General features: G+C 40.1%; 2 protein-coding genes across 3 annotated transcripts; both read left to right on the top strand.

Moving 5' to 3' along the window:
- Nucleotides 1-5125: 5125 nt before the first annotated feature.
- On the top strand, nucleotides 5126-10768 carry LOC133736015 (autophagy-related protein 18g-like). 2 transcript variants are annotated; one of them, XM_062163451.1, is made up of 9 exons: nucleotides 5126-5663; nucleotides 6114-6578; nucleotides 6690-7127; nucleotides 7674-7919; nucleotides 8013-8831; nucleotides 8906-9063; nucleotides 9327-9382; nucleotides 9817-10356; nucleotides 10469-10768. In XM_062163451.1, the coding sequence occupies exons 1-9, from the start codon at nucleotides 5490-5492 to the stop codon at nucleotides 10471-10473; spliced, it is 2901 nt and encodes a 966-aa protein (XP_062019435.1). In that variant the 5' UTR covers nucleotides 5126-5489; the 3' UTR covers nucleotides 10474-10768. The 2 variants fall into 2 exon arrangements, with proteins under 2 accessions (XP_062019435.1, XP_062019434.1); XM_062163450.1 differs by having other exon boundaries at nucleotides 5129-5663; nucleotides 9327-9457.
- Nucleotides 10769-15960: 5192 nt separating this feature from the next.
- Nucleotides 15961-18057, top strand: LOC133739462 (histidine-containing phosphotransfer protein 1-like). Its single transcript, XM_062167241.1, has 6 exons — nucleotides 15961-16114; nucleotides 16480-16610; nucleotides 16729-16797; nucleotides 16981-17052; nucleotides 17485-17557; nucleotides 17754-18057. Exons 1-6 carry the CDS (start codon nucleotides 16052-16054, stop codon nucleotides 17802-17804), a joined length of 459 nt encoding a protein of 152 aa, XP_062023225.1. The 5' UTR covers nucleotides 15961-16051; the 3' UTR covers nucleotides 17805-18057.
- Nucleotides 18058-19287: the final 1230 nt, after the last annotated feature.

Raw genomic sequence — 19287 nt, forward strand, 5'->3', positions numbered from 1 at the left:
ATTATAAAGGATTGTCATTCAGAACGATTGTAATCGTTAACTGTTTCAATGAACTCACTTTTCAAACAAAATAATAATAATAATAATAATAATAATAATAATAATAATAATAATAATAATAATCTTAGATAAGTTTGAGCAATCCATCAAACTCATAAGCCATGGAGGAGCAAAGCCGAACAAAATACGCTTTTCAATCGCATATCTATCTATCATTGTCCAAGAAACTCGCTTGCAAAACAAATTATCAAAAACAAAGGTCGACTCTCCATAAATAAAAAAAAACAATATCAAAACAACTCAACAACATGAAGCCCCACGACCCAACCAAGATTGAAACACTAGCAACATTGTAAGAATAAGTCGTTTTCAAAAGCAGAGCCCATAACAGAGGAGCATAACGCATCAAAATAAAAAAAAATGAGGATCAAATAAAATAAGTCCTTGCATAGTACAGAAAATTTAAAGCGTTGTAATGTTTGCGATTTGCAAGAAATGAGAATCCGATAAAAAAACACCATATCAAAACAAACCCGTAAAAACTCGAAAATGTTTTGATATAAGGACTAACTTTCTCAATAAACGATAAAAGTGATATCATTTTTATTTATTTATTTTATTTTTTTTGAAAAATAATTTCATTAAATCAATTAACGAGTATACTCGTTTCGAATGGCATCCCTTATAATGTCGGGAGCTTGGACAAACCATGATTGGCTATCACTATTCCTCAATGCGTGAGAAGCTAATAGGTGAGCAACCGTATTCGCTTCTCGTTGTACATGAAGAACCTGGAAACCAGGATTTCCCTGAAGCAGGCTCTTAATCTCATCAATCAAGAGGCGCATTGTCGATAAATCTTGATCTTCCTGTTGCAAAGCTTGGACCAAAAAAGCGCAGTCACTCTCAAAAGTTACCTCTGTGTATTGTAAAGTCTGCGCTAGCCGTAAGCCTTCTTTGAGTGCAAGTAACTCAGCATGAAAAGGAGAAGTAAGTAATGCATGAGGGCGGGATGTGCCTGCCAAAAATTCACCCTCATTGTTTCGTAAAACACATCCAGCTCCTCCACGCCTATTGGAAGCTATGTATGCTCCATCACAATTCATCTTGAACTGTCCTGCTATAGGTCTAGCCCACTTGACGCTTGGTCTACAACGTACCACTGGACTTGCATTACTCTTCTTGAATTCTTCATACCATCCAAGAGTGAGCAGAAGAGTTTCAGAGGCATGCTTACTCTTTTGTTCCCACACCTCACTATTACGATTCTTCCAAATTCCCCACAGTAGCATTAGCACCTTGTCTACGTCTTCCTTGTTTAATCTAGGGAGTGTATCCACTAAACATTCATGCATAGTTGCAGCTCCATTTGACCATTGCAAACCTGCCCTATTCCAAACGTCATTTGCATAGGAACAACTAATAAAGAGGTGCAAGATGTCCTCCACATCATGGTTACACAATGCACAACCCATATCACCATCATAGCCTTTCCTGCTGAGGTTCCACCTTGTAGGAAGAATATCTGCTGCAATTCTCCATGCGTTTAAAGCCACTTTACCCGGCACTTTCGCCTTCCAAATGATCTTCCAGATCACCCTTAGCAGATCAATAGGTGGTTGAGGAGATAGAACCAGCCCCAAAGCCAAATCTCTAGCTACATAGTATGCACTGTTTGTGGTGAAAATACCCTTCTTGTTGAAGTGCCATATCTGTTTATCTAGGGCAGCAGTTCTACTCAATGGAATATTCAAAATTAAATCAATATCTGCTTGGGTAAAATACCTGTGCAAGAGATCCACGTTCCAGCGCCAAGTAACAGTATCAATAAGTTCTGATACGTATTTGGGTGCATCCCGTGGAGGAGGAGAAGAAGGGCATCTAGGGTAAGTGTCCGGAATCCAGTTATGGTTCCAAATTTCAATACTTGACCCATCACCAACTTGCCATCTCAAACCCTGAAGTAGCACTTGTCGAGCTTCCAGGATACTGCGCCATTCAGTTCCAATGGTCGCTGTTCCATACTCTCCAATAGGAAAATAAATAGCTTTATACAACTTAGCTATTAGAGAATCAGGATTTTGTAGTAATCTCCAACTTTGCTTTGCCAACATAGCCAAATTAAACCAATGTAAGTTTTTAAATCCCATTCCTCCATCTTGTTTCAGAACACACAGCCGCTCCCAAGATCGCCAATGAATCTTATTTTTCTCTTCAGAGTCCCCCCACCAAAACCCAGCACATAACTGATGTAAATCATCACACAGCCCCACAGGCAATTTATAACAATTCATTACATACATCGGAATCGATTGCCCAACTGCTTTAATTAGAATTTCCTTACCAGCTCCGCTTAATAGCTTGGACCTCCAGCTCACCACCTTTTTAGTAAGCTGCTCTTTCAAATAAGCGAAAGCAGCGGTTTTACCCTTCCCCACATGTGTCGGCAACCCCAAGTATCTATCGTGCTTATCTACTCTTTGCACTCCCAATATAGTAGCCAAAGCTTCCTGTCGTTCAAGCCCCACATTTTTACTAAAAGCAACACTGCTTTTCTGTAAATTAACACGTTGTCCAGATGCAATCTCATAGGTGTGTAGGATACTCCTGAACTGCTGACATTCCTCCTCATCTGCATGTCCAAACAAGAAGCTATCATCGGCAAATAATAAGTGGTGTAAAATGGGTGCTGTAGGTGCTAGCTGGATGCCTTTTATCCACCGCTGACTCACAAAATGCTCAATAAGAGATGACAAGCCCTCGGCGCAGAGAATAAACAAATAAGGTGAGAGTGGGTCACCTTGTCTGATTCCTCTAGTTGGCCTAACATACCCTCGGACTTCTCCATTTACTAGGAAGGAATAACTAACTGTTTGAATGCCAGCCATCACAACTTCCACCCATTCCTCGGCAAAACCCAACTTCAAAAGCATACGATGCAAAAAGCTCCACTCAAGCCTATCATAGGCTTTACTAATATCCAGCTTTAGTGAAAAGTGTTCATTACCAACCCTTCTATCAGTATGTAGAAAATGCGCTACTTCTGTTGCCACCAAAGTATTGTCAGATATCAGCCTACCCGGTACGAACCCACTTTGCAAAGGAGAAATCACCTTCCCCAAAATTCTCTTTAGCCTGTTTGCCAACACCTTTGAGCAAATTCGGTATAGGACATTACAAAGTGCTATTGGTCGCAATTCAGACATCTCCTTTGGCTCCTTCACTTTAGGAATAAGTGTAATATGAGTGAAATTCACTTCTCGGATAAGAGTCCCGGATGTCAAGTACGATCGCACTACATTGCATACATCGCCACCCACTATATCCCAAAATTTCTGAAAGAAGAAAGGGGACATGCCATCAGGGCCTGGAGATTTGGACGGATGCATCTGGAAAGCTGCAGCCCGAATTTCATCATCCGTATAGGAAGCTAAAAGGTCCTGATTCATCTCATGCGTGACCTTAGGAGAAACTGTATTGAGGATTATCTCCATTGCCCTACCATTAGTCCCCTCTGATGAGAACATTTTTCGATAATAGTCACTAATCACATGTTCAATCTGTACCTGCTCTGTCACCCATTGACCCGTTTCATCTCTCAAGCCTTTGATGGTATTACGCTGCCGTCTGTTAGAGGCTCTGCGATGGAAATACGCTGTATTCCTATCTTCTGCTTTCAGCCACATTTCCTTAGATCTTTGGCTCCAGATAGTTTCTTCTTGTGTTAACAACTCCTGCAAACGGGAATTCAACTCTTGCTTTTCCTGGTTTAGAGTTGGGTCAAAGGGAGCCTGCAATAATTCATCCAACCTCTCCCTAACTGCCTTCATTTCAATTTGTCGAAACTGGAATGTGGTACGCTGCCATGCCATCAAACCAGACCCCGTTCTCCGAATTTTGCTACAAACCCTACTCATTGGATCACCAGTTGCATCACCTTGCCAACCAGTTTTAATGATTCCTTCACATTCATTATGCTGCGCCCAATACTGTTCGAATCAGAATAATTTCTTCCTTCTGTTTGATTGAGTAGAAGGAGAATTGCACATCTCAATCAACAAGGGGCTGTGGTCTGACGAGCTAGGATGTAAATGCCTAGTCGTAGAGTGACTGAACAAAGCACGTAATCCAACATTCCACAGACTACGATCCAATCTCTCTTTGGTCTGATAATCTGACCAAGTATAGGGACTGCCTACATATCCCATATCCATCAGCGAGCAATCAACAGCACATTCTCTAAATGCCTGTATCTGTTCGAGTCGTCGCTCTCTTCCTCCAGACTTCTCCGAACTGTGCATGATTTCATTAAAGTCCCCACACAAGATCCATGGTAGAGAACTTTGAGCAGCAAGTGTTCTCATTAATGCCCAAGTTGCAGGTCGATCCCCGGTCTGTGCAAAGCCATAAATCCCCGTGAGTCTCCATTCTTCTGCAGACCCCCTATCTCCAATTGTCACATCGACATGTCTGGCAGAATAATTTCGAAAGTGGAGAGGGACATCATTCATCCATAACATCGCGACTCCCCTTGCCCCATTACCCTTCGGCCAGCCTATGCAATTATCAAAACCCACTTTGAGTCTCAAAGTCTCCATCTGTTTGTCGTCGCACAGAGTTTCAGAGAGAAACAGTATGCGTGGCTTCTCCTGTCGTATCAAATCGATCAAAGCGCGCCGTCTGCAGATCCCTGCAATGCCTCTGCAATTCCAAGCGAGGATCCGGTACGCCATCGTGCCTCAGGCCGCCGTGTAGGCGCCGCTGCTATCACTCTGCTAGGGTTTTGTCCCTCTAGTTTTTCAACTCAATATCATTTTTAACTTTCAAGCAAAGAAAAATAATTAGATATATTTTATGACAAGAAAAAGAAATTATCCCCATCATGGCATCATTATGTTATTAAAAAAAAAACGAAAATTATGGCATCATTATGTCAAATCTCTAAAAATAATCCAATTAGCGATGCCCATACTCCACCATATGCATTTTTGCAATTTCGATTCAACCTCTATAATTATCCTCAATTATGGGCCCATTTTAAAATTGTGATTAGCCAAAGACGACGCGTTAAAAAGACTTTGATCAGAGTCGATAGCCAAAAACACAAACAGTCTCTCTCTCTGTATAAACAAAAATCACTTTTTAACTTCGAAATCAAAATCAGATTGTCACCACAAAACAAAACAGACTGAAAATACCAAAAATCATGAGAAAGAAAAAACAAGTAGACGAAGAAGAAAACTGAGAGCTTCTTCTCGCTGAGAACCAGACCTTGTTCGCGTTTGTTTGAACAGATTTTTCCCAAGTCAAACTCACGAAGACCATCGTCGTCGCTACTACTCTCCTTGCTGCTTGAGGTTGCGTCAGCGAATGGTATATCCGATCGTCGGCGATCGGAGATGCTCGTCGGCGGTGGTCGTGGAGAAGAGGATAACGGCGGAGGAGGCGGAGGAGAGTGAGAGAGAATTCGCGAGAGGAGGAGGAGGAGGATGAAGAAAGGGAAGGGGAGGAACAACGGCGGCTTGTTGCCGAGCTCGCTGAGGATCATATCGTCGTGCCTCAAGACTGTTTCGACGAATGCCAGCACCGTCGCTTCTACGGTTCGCTCCGCCGGTGCGTCCGTCGCTGCTTCTATTTCTGCTTCCGAGGATCAGAAGGATCAGGTAGAGACCGATTTTGCTTCTTTCAAGTTTACTCGGTTCTATATGAAGTAATTTTTTATCGGTTATCGGTTTTCGTTTGTGGCTTTTAGTGATTTTTGTTTTTGTTTTTGTTTTTTTTTTTTATGGAAATTTTTGGAGGTTATTGATGAATTTTAGTTTCGCTGATCGGTGTTTATTTATGAGAGAATAGAGCGGGAGTGAGAATGTGCATTGAATTTACTTCACTGCAGTTTGGATTCTCTGGAATTAATTTTGGTGTTAGGTTGAAGGTGAATTTTTAGTTCAGTTTCATGTTGACTTGAGTGAATTAGGAAAATTCTTGTTTAGTTTTGGTGGTTACGGTAATGTATATGCTAAGTGTGGTTTTGATTGTTGAGTTGTGTGGTTTGTGTGTGTATTTGTTGCTTGGAAGGTGTCATTAACTCATTATTAACTTGTATTGGTGGACAGGTAACCTGGGCTGGCTTTGACAGGCTAGAGCTTGGTCATTCTGCCTTCAAACGCGTTCTGTTGCTTGGTTATCAGAATGGATTTCAAGTTTTTGATGTCGAGGATGCCTCTAACTACAGCGAACTGGTTTCAAAGCGTGATGGCCCAGTTTCGTTCTTACAGATGCAGCCCTATCCTGCAGCATCTGATGATGAGGAGGGATTTAGAGCTTCTCATCCTATGTTGCTGGTTGTTGCTGGAGATGACACCAATGGTTCAGGCGTTGTTCAAAATCACAGCAACTTGGGAGGCTTAGGAAGAGATGGTCATTTGGAGTCTCGGCCAGGAAACCCTTTCAGCTCTCCTACAGCTGTTCGGTTTTACTCGCTCAGGTCCCACAGTTATGTGCATGTTCTGAGATTTCGGTCTGCTGTCTGCATGATTAGATGCAGTCCTCGGATAGTAGCTGTTGGTCTTGCAAGTCAAGTAAGCACCCACTTAGATGTGACAAGTACTAGAATGCGATATACTTGAACTATGAGATAGAATGCTTTAGAATACATAGTACTGACTTACCTTACTGATATTTGGTGGCAGATATATTGCTTTGATGCGCTCACCCTCGAAAATAAATTCAGTGTTCTTACCTATCCTGTTCCTCAGCTAGCAGGACAAGGATCCTCTGGGTTTAACGTAGGTTATGGCCCAATGGCTGTGGGTCCTAGGTGGCTAGCTTATGCTTCCAACAGCCCACTCATGTCAAACACAAGTCGCTTAGGTCCCCACAATCTTACTCCTTCTCCAGGAGTTAGTCCATCTACATCACCTGGTAATGGTAGTTACGTGGCTCGTTATGCAATGGAGTCTAGTAAACAGCTGGCCGCTGGAATTATCAACCTGGGTGACATGGGATGCAAAACCTTGTACAAATACTGTCAAGAGCTCCTCCCAGATGGGTCTAGTTCTCCAGTATCATCAAATTCAGGCTGGAAAGTTAGCAGGCTTGCCGGAACAGAAATGGATAGTGCTGGGATGGTTAGTCTTCACTCACCATGAATAGTCAAGTACTGTGTATATCAATCACTTTATGGAAATCTGACATTGTTCCCCTGTTTAGGCATGGATCCTTTGAAATTGAAGGATTTCTTCCAAATAATGAAGCTCTGTTTATTATTTATCCAGGAAGTGGTGGATGTGACTCTAATTGTGTGCTTTAGCATAATAATGTGGGAGTTTTATTTTTACTTTGTAACAATTCTTAATTTGCTGCATCTACCAGTAGTCCAATACTTACATTATCTTTAGATATGTAGGGTTTCTATATGATGCAAACCTTTCACACTAGCACTGCTTTCTCTTTCCATGGCATCATTATAGATGCCCTCTCTATGTTTTCCCGTCTCAATCATAATAGTTCATGGAGCTTTTAATGTTTTAGCCTGTGAGAAATAAACTTCAAACTGGAAAACTAAGTGAGATATGACATTATTATGTGATGGTTATCAGATGTTCCGGACAATCTTGTTGTATATCTAAGCTGATGAACCATAAGTTCTGATTCATTACTTGGTTTGATTGCAGGTTGTTGTCAAAGATTTTGTTACCCGAGCTGTTATATCGCAGTTTAAAGCTCATACTAGTCCAATATCTGCACTGTGTTTTGATCCCAGTGGGACCCTTCTTGTTACTGCCTCAATATATGGAAATAACATTAATATTTTTCGGATAATGCCTTCATGCAAACGCAATGGATCAGGCGTTCAGAACATGAATTGGAGCTCGTCTCATGTGCATCTATACAAACTGCATCGTGGAATAACATCAGCTGTTAGTATTCATTTTGAGCTCATTCAATATCTCCCTGTAATCTTGTTTATTGTCCTATTTTCACATCGTTCTAACTTTTTATTATTCTGGCAGATGATCCAGGACATTTGCTTCAGTCATTATTCTCAATGGGTTGCAATTGTTTCATCCAAGGGGACCTGCCATGTTTTTGTTTTATCCCCTTTTGGTGGTGATGCTGGATTTCAAGTTCAACATTCCCAGGGTGAAGAACCCACACTATATCCAGTTTTATCTCTTCCTTGGTGGTCTACTTCTTCTTGCATCATGAGTCAACAATCTTTTCCACCCCCACCGCCTGTTGTTCTTTCAGTTGTGAGCAGAATAAAGTATAGTAGTTTTGGATGGCTTAGCACGGTCAACAATGCCGCTGGTTCCACAACAGGAAAGGTATTCGTACCATCAGGTGCTGTTGCGGCTGTTTTTCATAATTCCCTTTCTCAAAGTGTTCAGCACAGTAACTCAAGGGCTGGTACCTTGGAGCATCTATTAGTTTATACTCCATCAGGTCATGTAGTTCAACATGAACTTCAGCCAAGAGTAGGGGTAGAACAAAGTCATAGTGGTTTGAATACCCAGACAGCTACATACATGCACATGCAGGAGGAAGACCTGAGAGTGAAAGTTGAACCTATACAGTGGTGGGATGTATGCAGACGTTCAGATTGGCCAGAAAGAGAGGACTGTATTTTAGGAATTAATGCTGATCGTCAAGATGTGGCTGAAACAATTCAAAGTAAATCAGGTTCTGATGGTACTTATGCATTGGAGTTTCTTGACTTAAATGGTGGTGTTGAGGGGAAAAGGAACCTGGAAACGCATAGGTCCAGGAATATTTCTAATGCAGAGGTGCAAATAAATTCTTTCAGATTACCAATATGGCAAAAGTCGAAGGTATTTTTTGTGTAAAGTTACGTTTCCACTTGTCATTACTATATTTTGGCCTTAATTTTCTTTTCATGTTCTAGATTTGTTTTTATACAATGGAGTGTCAAGGAGTTGATAGTTTTTCTGGTGGAGAGTTTGAAGTTGAAAAAGTCCCTGTTCATGAAATTGAAATGAGACAGAAGGAATTGTTGCCTGTTTTTCACCAATTCCATAGCATCAAATCAAGCTGGAATGATAGGTAAGAACTAAGTACCATTTTATCTAGAGTTCCATGCACATTTTTATAAATACCACTTGTTTAACTGTTTCAATCCTTTTTTGAGATGTTAGTGTGTCTGTATCTTGTTAATATTTCTAGTTATGGTTGTTATGAGCTTCTCAGGTGTCGGGGGAAGATACTATTATGTCATGCATGAGTTCATGTATGTGTTGCTCACATGCGTTTGCCTTTCTCCCACAGTTCTGATATTTGTTATGTGTTTGCTTGGTTGTATGGTTCAGAGTTCTAGTTGGAAAAAATTCAAATCATTCTTCGTCAGAATCTCATCAAGCTGAAGGCAAGATCTCAGAAGAGACTGTTATTTGTCACTCAAACCCTGCATCACTTAGCTCCACAGAAAGCTCAGATGGGGGTATAGTATAAATTTTAGAAAATTTGATGCTCTTATCAATTTTTCATGTTTCTATGTTCTCCATTGAAAAACAAAAAAGCTTCACCCTGTCCATTATTGTCTTTCTGAAAAGTTTTATTAGGTATAGCATTGATTCATGATTTTTTTTTTAATGTAAATTAAAGGACATTCTGTTGAAGACAACTGTTTGTCAAAACGCAGAAATGCAACCTATTCTGCTTTTGCAATGCTTTCTTTGAGTAAATTCTGGGTATATACATCCAGATGGTGGTGCGTGTAGATATTATTGTTTTATTTACTATGGCTAATTTTCTCTCCTAGTCATTTTAACTAATTGAGTTATGTGGAATTCCCATCAGGTTCATCAAGAAGAATTGAGCATTCACTAGATTTCGATCAAATCAACAGTGATCTACCCCGCTCTCCCATTTTTCAGACTTTGAATTGCCCGGAAAGAAGAGCAAATGCTATTCTTGAGTCTTCATTTCAAAACCATACATCTCTCGGCACTCTGTGTGCTCCATCTGAACATTTTAAGATCATTGGTTCTCAAGTCGGGAGTTGTGCTGTATTAGAAAGTAAGCTTCTCCAAGTAGGTAGATTCTGTGCTGAAGAAGGCCTGTCAGTGAAAACAATTGGGATGAGTGAGGACACAGATTTATACACGGATCAACATGCTTCAAGTACTGTTCTTGTGACAGAGGGGGATTCCAATCTGCAGCGTCCAATAGATCTTTTGCAGTTTTTCCAGGAGGGGCATTGTAAGGCATTGGAGCAGAATGGATGCCTATCTGGAGTCATAACCGATGATAGTGATGGGAGCCAATGCGATAAGGGGAAACCTGACGATGAAGAAAATAGCGAAATGCTTGGAGGCATGTTCGCCTTTTCTGATGAAGGTTAAAATCTAAAATTGTTTATGCCACTTCTATCTATGATTGCTTCACAGTTGTTGCACCTATTGTTCTTTTCTTTTGTTGAGATAACCTTATTGTTCTTTTCATTTTGCAGGTTAATCGATAAATTCAAGATGCAATTGTACATATTGTATATATATATCGGTAAAAAGGAAAAAAAAAATTATGAATTGCGGTAGCTATGGGTAAGTTGAAAAGTGTGTACAGGAGTGGATTTGGAACTGCTATTTCCCCTTTTTGAACTTTTCAATCAATCCTCTTTTGGTACTGTACAGCAGATAAATTTGTGTGAAACCAGTTCTCTCCAAGTTGTATAACATCACTTTTATTCTTCTGATAAGGTCTTTGAAAAAAAAAAAGAGAAAATTAATATAAATTTGGAATTATGTTTGAATTTCTTTCTATTTTAATGTCAAACTGGCTAATCTGCATGTAGTTGTAAACGGGTTTCTTCTTCCCTTGCAGTTTGTATTCTTGGTTCTTATTGTTATGGACTTATGGCTAATCACGGCTTCGGCGTTAGAGAGGAAAACCCAGAGCCATAGGTTTTCTCTCATTTGAGAGTCGGTGTGTCCCAATCTCTCTGCCCTTCATGGGCGTTTTTGCCCGAGTTCTGACCCCAATCCGAGGCTCTAGGCCTCCTTTTTCTTGTTCTGTTTTCCTTTCCCTTGAGTTTGTTGTCCTTTTCTCTGTTTTTCTTGTATGGTCGATCCGTCGATCCAATTGAATTAGCAAACCTCTCCTTCCTTTGAGTCTTATTTTCTGTATTTGAGATCCGATTCTGTGCTCCGTTGCGTTACACAACTATGCAGCAGAGACTTCAAACCACAACCATCATGTCCTAGCGGATTATTCTGTGCTCCATTGCGTTACACATCTTCCATTGTTTGTCTGAAGTCAACAACGCATGCGCCATCTTCGATCTCGCTTCTTGGAGAGTTTCTTTAAGCGTTACCCGCTAGTGCACACGGGGTTCTACACATTCGTGCAACACAAAATTGACAACATTTTGGTTGTTGTCTTTGTGAATCTCTTTATTTTTCTTTTTCTTCAGGTTTTCTGGGTTCTTGCAGTGGCTTTCCGGTGCATTTGGAATTGGAGAATCACGTTTCTTTGTTTGGATTTGTTTGTTTCATCTCCCAAGCACTTTGGTTTGGTCGATTTGCTGTGGTTCATCCTGTTGCAATTTTCTTGTGGCTGTGACTCCTCGATGGCGACTTCACCAATGATGAGGGTTTGGGTGCCCTGATTGGGCCTCACTGGCTTGGGCTCGTGTTGTTGTAGTTTCATTAGTCTTATGGTTATGGCCTTTTGGGCTGCTGTAATGTTTCCCTGGCCTTTTAGCTTTTGTTCTGACTAGTTGCTAGGCTCCTACGTTGTAGAGACTAGAGAGAGAGATGGTAAATCCTGCAATATATAGGGGTAAAATCGTTCTATCACTATTTATTAAACAGTAATGAACAGTTTTTTAGAGTTTGCGTTTTAGTATAAAGTATAATATAATCTTAATTATGGTTTGAATAGATTACTTTTTTGCAAAAATAAAATAAAAAAAGAAGGTGCTCTCGAACAATCCTAGCACACTTATGACTTGATTGATTGCCTTAAATTTCCACAAGAAAGCTATGTGAAAGTTCTATAATGTTTCAGAATAATAAAATTTTGAAGTCGAGAATTGTTAAATTATTGGTTACTTTTAGTGTATCTCACTCAATAAACTAATACAACAGTTTCGGTTTCAGAATATTAAAATTTTAAAGCACTGTATAACATGAAGATAAGGTTCACAAAAATTTTGTCTCATTGAAGCTGGATTTTGATGAGTATTAAACTTGTAAGTGCAAAAGGCAACTGAAAGAAAAGTATAACAAATGCTCGGCAGATTTTTCGGCATACGTATACCGGGGATAAGTTTCTTTACCAAAACCCACCTACAATTCCTAACCAAAGTAGCATGATATGGTTTGGCCAAAAAAGAAAGTAGCATGATATGATTTTGCCAAAAAAGAAAGTAGCATGATATGGTCATGGGTCTGACATATGTCATTTCAGGCGAAAGATGACAAAAACAAAAGGGTAAAATGGATAGTGTAGTAGGCATCAAAACCACATCTTGTGGTTGTTTAATTTCGATATGGATCCTCTATGCAAAACTTGATGCAAGTGTCTGACTTTGGTGGTAAAGACGGATAATTTATTCGGAGATATTTATCAACAGAAATGTTTTGGATTAGGAAAGTGAAGGTATGGAGTTTGTCAATTGCAAAGAGGAGTGAACCAGGGAATGAATCTAAAAATTACCTCATAGGGTTTGTCCAACCTAAATAGAAAATGGATCACTCTCTTCAGACGCTAAGGAAGAGAAAAACTCAAAAACATAACTTCCACACAAAAAAAAAAAAAAAAGATAATTAAGGAATAAAAAAATTCATAAATATAATGACCATTTGATCTAGTGGCGCGCAGTCTACAGTAAAATTAAATGTGTTTGTCTGCTTTTCCGATTTATTTGTGAATAAGCAATCAATATTACAGAAAAAAAAATTTGGTTTTTATTTGCTTCACTTGTTTCTCAATGTAGGTACGAGATTTTAAGTTCAACTAAAAGTTAACCACATATTTTTTTTTGGCAAGATCTGAGAACACTCTTAACAAGCTGAAATACCTCTAAGATCAACTATATTCATAGAGTAATTGATAGGGTTTGAGAGAACGCTGTTTGGCTCCAATTTTGTTGCAGCTGGTCAACAGTCTCTTTTCTGCGCGGGCGTGCTAGCACCGTTCGGGTGCGGTCGTCGGGGGTGTCCCTTGACCTGACTTCTATCAAGCGATTGTAGACGAGGAGAGCACCAACCTCGTCGTGGGATTCTTTATGCCTCGTGGCGAGGACTTTTACTGAGCTTCTTGAAAATCACAATCGATACTCGATGTTGTAGATCGAGCAGAGCGAGAACCACTGGGAAGTAGAGAGAACTTGCTAAAGCGTGACTTTAGCTTGGCTGGTTTGCGAGGGCGTTACCCTTGCTTGGCTGGTTCCGTAACCGTTGTGGTCGTGGTACTACAATCGGCTCCCGAGGAGACTAGGACCGAAGTACGTTGACAGAGGGTTTGGTGGCACTGAAAGTCGGCTTCTGAGAAGACTAGGACTAGGAGTGTGATCACCGGTAAGAGAAAGAGAATGAGATGAGTTTCTCTTAGAGAGGTTGCTCTAGAGAGAACTTAGATCATCTTAGAGATGTTTGTTGAATTGTGTTGTTGTGTTGTATTGTTACTTGTTGTAGCCTCTATATATAGGCTACCAAGCAACACTATTTGGCCTTAAACAAATCATGATGGGTTAGGTTTGAGCACTTAAACACTAATGGAATGTTAGGTTTAAGCACTTACTGCTCCAATTTTTCTGCAGCTATATCTCCACTAAGAACTCAAAATAGCCCTTCGACTTATTCATATCAAATGATCCACAATAAGTGTAGATCATTGTGGCAAATTTTCAGAGCTTTCTTCCATGTGGTTGGGCCGGAAATGCTGTTGGACCTCTTACAGGTCTAGTTTTCCAGTTTTGCTTCTGTAGAAAATTGGACTGATTGTTTTAAGGCCTTCTACTCAAAACTAGCTCTGGCACTCTTCATAAGAAATGATTCTTGGGCTGTCTAGAATGGATCTGCAGAGTTTCAGCTCATTTCGAGTTCATTTGGTCAGTCTGACACCCCTCCTTCCTTGTTTAGCTCGGTTTCTCCTAGCCGAAGTAGGAAAATGTGCTAAAGTTGACTTTTCATTTCCATGCTTCCATCATTTCCTTTTCTTGCAGCTCGCATAATCTTCCATAGTAGGCTTTATTTAGCCTCTAAATAATATATTTCGAACTTGTCGACAATATATAGCTTGAGCCACTGACTTTGGCTCAATTTCTCCAAGACACGCCTTGTCAGGCCAAAATGCTCATTTTGGGTCCAAACAAACGCCGCCCTTGGGTATGCGTTTCTGCAACTTCCTCCATCTCCGATGGAGAAAATTTCCGGCACTTCCCCTGGTGTCGCAGCCATCGAGTACGGTCCAGGCCGTCTCCCCCTTTTATCTGTTACTCTCCAAGATGTCGAGGTCCTCGACCAGTGTTGAAGCGACTTCGTTCATTCCTCCTCAGATTGGTTCGATCTGGGCCTTGAGGTCGCTTTCAGTTCATCGTCCATTTGGATTGGGGATTGTTGGTGACTGGAAAATCTCGGGCAGGACAGATCCGAGAGTCGGACGTTCTCGGCCATCTCGGGCACGGCTCAAGTCGACGGTGAGCGGATCTGGACTGGGGGCGAGTGAAGGGCTCGTGATGGGCCAGTTGTCGATCCAGTTGTGCATTGGAGCGGCGATCGGAGTGGAGCAGTGCCTAGGCTTTCGGCTGGACCTACGCTACATCCGGTGGAGGTGGGTGGAGTCGTGCTGGTGGGATCGGGTTCTTCGACGTTGGGCGATGGTGCAACTGTTGGGGGCGAGATCTATGCGGCGGCCGGAATCTGGGTTTGGCTTTGGTGTTCGTTGCCCGACAATTTTGATCAGAGGGGGTTGGGTCGGGTTGAGAAACAACCTTCCTCTGGTTCTTCGTGGGAACCGCCCCAAGGCTGGTGGGGTAGGCGGCGGCTCATTGAATCGAGCGGCTAGCACTGGGCCTGGGTTTCTCCGGCAAGGGATGGCGGAACGGGGGAGGATAGGGCAGGTTTGGGTGCCCATAGAGGTTTCGGGTGCCCAACTGGTTCTGGGCTTCTTTTTGTTTGGGCCATTCAAGATGGGCCTTTGTTTGGCCTTATATTCTGTTTGGATCCGCATTTGGGACCCAGGAGACTTTTTCGGGACGCTGTTTCCTGCTATACTTTGGAATTGAAATTGCGGCAACTTAGGTAGAAGATTGCTCTCTACTCGACGTATTATTTTGCGTGGGGTGGGCAAGGTCGGTCACACTACCGGCGGTTATCTTGATAGAAGGTTACCCTCTATTCGACGTACTTATATGCGTGGAAGCATGGTCGGCCATACTATTAGAACCGTTTTACACAGCCCGGACTCTGTCCTGGGTGTCATCAAATGCTTAATTGCATCCCTTCGTACATTTGTTAAGTTTTATTTCCGATGCTTTATTGCATCTCGTATTTCCCTTATTATTTTATATTTTGATGTAGTTTCTACATCTTTAAGTTGTAATTTTTCTTAATAAAATGGTTGACTATTATTCTAAAAAAAAAAAAAAAGTTAACCACATATTATATATAAGAAAAAAATTAAGATAGATGACCACTTTGAACTTTATTTTATACGAGAAAAAGAATTGACCAAAAAAACATGAGAGAAAGAAGGAAAATTCTTCTACCAAATGAACTAACAAATATAGTAGATCTCAATCGTTGATATATTTATAGATAATCTGTTTTTTTAAAAATAAAAAAATATATTTGATGTTATCTAACTGTTTATATGTGTTACACTGAATATTTTCAAGAAAGAGAGACAGACCATATTGGGTATTAGAATAACTGTTGACCAGAGAGCGGTTACCAAGTGTTTGTCGGGCCTTTGATATATGACATTTAGTCATTTATATAAGTCAAACCCATTTGGGATATCTGCCTCCAGTTCCACATAGTATCAATTTTCAGTCAAAAGTCTGAGAAAGCAAAAGAGCAAAGCCACCATGGATGCTGTGGCTCAGTGGCGGAACCAGTGGTTTGACTACACCCATTATCTGCGACGAGAGGTTTGAACATTCCTCCCTCTTCTAAAAACTAAACCTAAAACATTTGTTTCCATGAAATATGTTTCTGGGTTGTGTAAAGATAGGAACTTTCATTCTCTAGTAGAATTATGGAGTGTTTATGGAATTGAGTGGTTTCATTTTCATTTTCTTTTGCTATCTCTATACACAGATTTTTTTCTTTCTTTCTTTTTCTCAATGCTGTTATCTTTTCATTAATGAAGTCTTTATAGAAATGAGTGGTTCATTTTCATTAATTTCCCTGAATTATGTTCAAAGCTGTTTTTTTTTTTTGTTCCGTTTTGCTTTGGGATGTTTGATACTTTGATGAATTTTGATGATGGGTTTTTTGCTTTTTTGGTGAAAAGGGATTCTTGGATGATCAGTTTGCACAACTGAAGAAGCTCCAGGATGAAAACAGCCCAGATTTCGTGGTTGAGGTTGTTTCTCTGTTCTTTCAAGATTCTGAGAAGCTTCTCAACAATATGGCTAGGGCTCTGTGAGTTTTTGTCTCAACCTTTACTATCCATCTTTGATTACATTTTGGATATTTCGGTTTGTGGTTGTAGTGATGTGTGTGTAAATAACGTTAAATGTGTTTTTCCGTTTTCGTGTAGAGAGCAGAATGTTGTAGATTTCAAACAAGTAGATGCCTGTGTCCATCAATTCAAGGGTAGCAGTGCCTGGTATTTCCAACTGCTTCTTTTCTAGTTATTTGATTGTTTCTTCTCTTCTGATGAAAACTGCGCAGCAATATGCTTGTATGAGCTTTGAAATTTATGCTTGTCATTTGAGACTTTGATTACCTATGTTGGATATTGCACATTAATATGTTTTGAAGTGTGAACCTAGGTTTTGTTGGTTTACAGGATAGGTGCAATGAGACTTAAAAATGTATGCATCAACTTCAGAAATTATTGTGAGGCGCAGAACCTTGAGGGGTGAGTATTCTCACTTCGTAAATTTTTTCCGTTTTTGATCTTTCACTACAATCGTTAGTATTTAGGCAGTTAATACTTGAGAAAGTGGTGCATCAGTTAGGGTTTTGAGACGCCGACATGCTAGAAATGCTAAAACCTAGTTAGATGTCTTCAAGCTTGAAAATTCTCTCTCTTTTTATGACTATCAATCTGTCCGGCTGTTTGCTACTTTGAGATTGAAGGACTTATGAGTTTGCAGAAATTAGAAATCAGTCATTGGGAATGTTCTGATTTTGATTAATCATACACTTAAGGCTAGAACCCTGGAAATCATTGTTATTGAATTTAAGGCCATGTAATTATCTATAAGAGAAGTTTGTATCATGTAATGGACAGGGCCGTAACCATGACGATTGCACCTAAATGTGACTGACTGAATACTGCTTGATGCAGGTGTTTGGGGTGTTTGCAACAAGTACGACAAGAATGCTTGGCATTAAAGAACAATCTTGAAAACTTGTTTAGGGTGAGTATATGAAAACCTTGGAATAATCCATGGTTGTGACCTGGGGAAGATTACTCATGTTCTTCTCTTGACACATTCATCCCTTGGGATCTGCAAAACCATTCTTGAATTCTGCCTTCATCAATCTCAGTTTCAAATTATAACTATCTACGTGTATTTGACTGACTATTGACCTTGCCCCCTTTGCTTGCTGTAGTTGGAGCAACAGATAGTGGCTGCTGGTGGATCAATTCCTGTTATGGAATGAATTCTAAGACAGAATGCCCTGCTGCTAGGAAAGACATTCACAACTATGGCTTCCACATGATATTTCAGTCATTTAGTCTTAAGATTGATCTTACTTCGACTTAACAAAGGAAATTTCTTAGATCCCCCTAGCGTTATCATGAGTTTGCATGTGACAATGTAGGATATGTTGCTTAGTAACTTTCTTAGATTATTCATTATGTAAGGCTCTATTATGAAGCAATGTTCATCAGTCCCACAACATTTCATCATCATTCTTATTCTTAAAGCCTTTTCCTTATTAAACTACTCGTGGGAATGGCATACTATGTTCTCTGGTTTGAAGGTTTGGCCCCAATTGTGATGCCAATATAATCCAGTTCGATCAAATCCACACAATGTTCTTGATAACGTTAACCCTTCCCTATCAAAAACAAAACCATTTTTGAGCAGTTGTTTGCCATTCTTTGTAGCTACTAGCATGATCTGTGCAAATAAGACACTGAAACTCGAGATAGGAAAAAGGTTAATGCAGATTCTTGATGCGTGCTTCATATTCTAGTTCAATGAGCACTTAGTAAGCTTGATTGACTAACTGCATATACACCTAATACTCAGAAAAGGGGAGCTTATTGGGTGGGAAGGTGGTGTAGTTGGACGAAAATGATAGCACAGCAAGTTACATAAATGAGCTTGATACTCTGTTCTATGCTATGCTGGTACGATATTGATGATGGAAAGAAACAAAAAAATGCCACCCCAACAGCCTCGTATTGATAATGTACCACATCCCATTTTGCAAAACTATATGAATGAAAGTGGGGATGTTTTAGTTGTTGGGGTGGGTGTGTGGGGCGTCATTTGAGATTGGGTTGCTCAATATTACCTGCCCAAGTCCCATTTCAGGGATCCCAAACTAATGCCATTGACATATAGACTGGTGAAGTTTTAAGCTCTATATGCACCTCCAAGGATATTAGATATCGTTAGAGATGATAGGTCATTATATGAGATCTTCTACCATGCTTCGGTAGACGATAGATATTATATCATTGTTGGCATATTGCTTTTATATAGCAGTGAAGTTACATATTTTGGTGGAGAAGAATGTGTATCAAACATTCAAACTTCATTTTCAACCTTTCCTGTCGATCTTTGTTGTCTCCTTTCTCATTTTAGGGTAGAGTACTCTTATCGTTCATTTTAAAGATTGTTACATCTTCTCCAGAAGAGATCAACCAAAACTAAAAAAGTTATGTAGTTATAATCAAATAAAAAAGAAAAACAGAATTAGATTCCTTATAGCGGAAAATTGAGTTAGGTTTAGGCTGTGGCAGATATTCAATCCACACTAATGTAACAAACAGAAAAAATCCGAAAAGGCTTAAATGAGAAAGGTTGGAAAAGGAAATTGCTGGCAAATACTCTTGTGATTATTGTATGAAAAGCCAAGGTTACACTTCTCTTTGAATTGGCAGTGAAGTGTGATTTTCTGAGTAACTTTT

This window comes from Rosa rugosa, chromosome 3 (genome assembly GCF_958449725.1).
Source record: "Rosa rugosa chromosome 3, drRosRugo1.1, whole genome shotgun sequence".
Classification (NCBI taxonomy): Eukaryota; Viridiplantae; Streptophyta; class Magnoliopsida; order Rosales; family Rosaceae; genus Rosa; species Rosa rugosa.